The 3,305-nt window shown below is 35.0% G+C and overlaps 1 protein-coding gene across 1 annotated transcript; it reads left to right on the top strand.

The window, feature by feature from the left end:
• The first annotated feature begins 277 nt into the window (after window positions 1-277).
• On the top strand, window positions 278-2,765 carry LOC134240632 (uncharacterized). Its single transcript, XM_062722708.1, has 2 exons — window positions 278-321; window positions 596-2,765. Exons 1-2 carry the CDS (start codon window positions 302-304, stop codon window positions 2,661-2,663), a joined length of 2,088 nt encoding a protein of 695 aa, XP_062578692.1. The 5' UTR covers window positions 278-301; the 3' UTR covers window positions 2,664-2,765.
• Window positions 2,766-3,305: the final 540 nt, after the last annotated feature.

Here is a 3,305-nt window from a genome sequence, read left to right as displayed (position 1 = left end):
GAAAGGAGGGATAAATAATTAATTAATTAGATTTAACTATGTCTAAGATGTGTTTTAACACATAACTACTGCATGCACCCATGGCGAAAAAAATCGTATAAGTGCAAGACATCTAATATTTCATACAAAATAGCAAAAAAAAAAAAAAGAAAGAATTTTTGATTTCATACACATTTATTTTATTTATAAACCGAAAATTACAACAGGAATTTTCCATTTCTATTTTTTTCTGTGAAACTGAAAGTATGAATTTTCCACTTCTAATTATAGTCTTTGAAGTGACAGGAATTATAATAGTCAAATGACTTCCTACAAATGGCCGTAAGTAACTTTTATTATCTTTATTTAATCAATTCAGACAAGCACATTTTTCTTCATGGCAAAACTTACATAATTAAGGTAGTCCGATCCTCAGGCTCATAAAATTAACAGTTAAGTAATTGAAAATACTCATAAAAATATCCCTGAATCCAAGTAAAAGTAAAGTAAAGTAAATTTACTCACGGTTTTTATTTAAAGTTAAACATTAAAGCAAATCATGTTATATAGGGAAAATATTTTCACACATACTAAATTTTACTTACATTTTGTCCAGGGACTTGCGTATACATCATCTGTCAGAGTCTGTGTTTGTGGGGCTGTGTTACGAAGTTGGGTCCTCACAGGACGTGAACATGAGGAGAGAGATGATGGACTTCAGGGAAATGATGATAAATCAAGTAATAATGAAAACAAGAGAAGAAGACATGGATATGGAAATGACCAGTGGGAGTTACAGAGAAGGATTCAGAATAAAGGGGTCAGATGTCGACTTGATGTACTGGCCAAATGACCATATGGTAATATGGGACTTGAATCAGGCTCAGAAATATGACTTAAGTAGAAAAACTTTGATTCTCTGTGATTGTTCTGATAGCCCACCAGGATTTGCTTTACTTGAATTATTAACACCAACATACAGGAAAAGTGTAAAGAATGCATGTATGAGAATAAATAGCAGACTCTATATATCCAGTTCCAAATATAGAAAGATATGTTCATCAGGTTTGCCGAATTCTAAGGAACATGGTCCATGTGGTAGCGGTGTTTTAGGGGGAGAAGAGTTTGACATTGCTCAATGTTTTGTCTGTGATTTTTGGCCCCCTACTGCCTCCAAATGGATAGACAGATGTCACTCATGGCCCCCGTCTTATATTGTAGATGACATAGTCAGAAATGGATGTCACTTTGTAGCAATAGGACACAAGCTAGGAAAACACACGGACAAAGAATGGAGAATTTCCTTCTCTTTAGCAGAACAAAAACTTGTATATTCAATGAACCATTGCCAATTCTTAACATATGGTCTGCTTAAATTGTTCTTAAAAGAATGCATTATCAATGGATTAAGTGATAAGGATAAATTGCTTTGTTCCTATCACTTGAAGACAGCAGTTTTCTGGATAATTCAACAAAACATAACACCTCAATGGTGTTCTCAGAATCTTCTTCATTGTTTCTGGGTCTGTTTCAAACTTATCCTTAAATGGGTGTATGAGGGGGTCTGTCCCAACTTTTTTATTCCAGAAAACAACATGTTTCTGAATAATATTCATGGTGAAGCACAAAAGAATTTATTCATTAGGCTTCATGAATTGTATGAGAAGGGTTTAGTATCGCTTTTTCATTGTCCAACTATCAGGTCAAGTGTTATAAGTGTCCTACAAAATCCCAGACCATATGTTGGTACAGTTAAACGTAGGGTTTTGTTTGAAAAATCTTTATTTAATGAGTTGAATTTAAATAATATACCGACACCAGATCTACTCCGATGTATGAATTTCCTTAGTGCAGCAGAAAAGTTGATAATTTTACCTCCAACTCTGTACCAAGTTCTCCTATTACAGAAGATAACAGTTTCTGCATTCCAGAGCACTGCTTTTATGTCATACAACCTTTTGACATTTTTTGCATCATTCAAGGCAAATACTAGCTCAGTTGTAAACAAGCAGGTTTATATTGCTAACAAAGTATCTAGTTATATGGTGAAATTAGCAACCAAATATGGGTGTATTTCTCATATGTTGTTTATTGCAATGTTTTACTACAAGGCACTTAGATACAAAGAAGCTATATTAGTTCTAGAAATGACAAAGGCCAAATTAGCACAGCCATACGTAATGTATGTCAATAGTTTTCATTATACAGGTGCATTACCATGGTACATGTACAGTAAGTCCATAGGGGAACAGTCCTGGTCTACAAAGATGAGACAAGCTGTAGCATGGGATTTTATTCTTGAAAATACAATCTGTTACATCAATGAATTAGTGCCAGAACAACAGTCTGGGTTACAGCGTGGATCCTCTATACTATGTATCCCACTCTTTGTTCTGTTACACATGTTAGAGATCTTTTGTTACAGACATGTAGACCCAGTGAGAGCACAAACAGCTCTTAATGACCTACAGAACCCGGTTCACCATGATCAGGGGGTGTATATTGAAGAGTATAAAAGAGACATATCGTGGCAGATTCTAGGGATCTGTCAACAGATGACAGGGAACCACGAAGCTGCTCTGCACTCCTACCAACAATCTCTCCAACAAGAAAAATTTCACAATCTAGAAACTGCTACATTTATCAGAATTATCATATTAGTATACAGACTTTATTTCAGTTAACAGTTGTTTGTGCACATAGTTATATCAATAATATATATTGCAGCAGATTCTAGGGATCTGTCAACAGGTGACAGGGAACCTCCAGGCTGTTCTGTACTCCTACTTACAATCTCTCTTACAAGAAAGATATTTCAACATACAAACTGCTACATTGATGATGATACAAGAAGTCATGGAACTAGTGTTGGCAACGAGTACCCGGTTAACCGGTTAACCGTCGAACGATGCGAGTATCGGTTAGTAAAACTGCTAATCGATTACTCGGATAAAAATACGTTTTTCTTAGTAAATACGTTTAAAGTATTTTTATGTAATTTGTAAATGTATATTGACACATTTCCCTAATTCAATTACCGTTAGGCTTGCTCTAGTGGTTCACAAATAGGATCGATTTGTTTTGATTAGTTTAATTGATGACATTAATTGCCAGGGGGTACACGTGTTGGAGACCTGAGTTATAATCACCTCATTTAGACCCGTGTTAGTCAGAGGAACACACTGAAACAAGATGCCGCCATAAACATTTTTTTATACGTAATTACGTAATTAAGTATACGGTTGGAACTACAAATATGCTAAATCACGTGCACCTTAGCTTGTAAAATAAGTCGATAACCAATGACTTGCATGAAACTCAACAAA

This window comes from Saccostrea cucullata, unplaced genomic scaffold, assembly GCF_032062105.1.
Source record: "Saccostrea cucullata isolate Sc308-1 unplaced genomic scaffold, CSIRO_AGI_Scuc_v1 ctg2893, whole genome shotgun sequence".
Taxonomy (NCBI): domain Eukaryota; kingdom Metazoa; phylum Mollusca; class Bivalvia; order Ostreida; family Ostreidae; genus Saccostrea; species Saccostrea cuccullata.
The sequence above is the reverse complement of the archived record's forward strand: the minus strand, read 5'-3'. Positions and strand labels throughout refer to the sequence as shown.

What these genes read in the sequence shown, in the direction of transcription:
- LOC134240632 (XM_062722708.1), top strand. Translation starts at nt 302, where the DNA reads ATGACTTCCTACAAATGGCC. An exon ending in ATGACTTCCTACAAATGGCC is followed by an intron (nt 322 to 595) that starts GTAAGTAACTTT and finishes CATTTTGTCCAG; the next exon opens with GGACTTGCGTATACATCATC.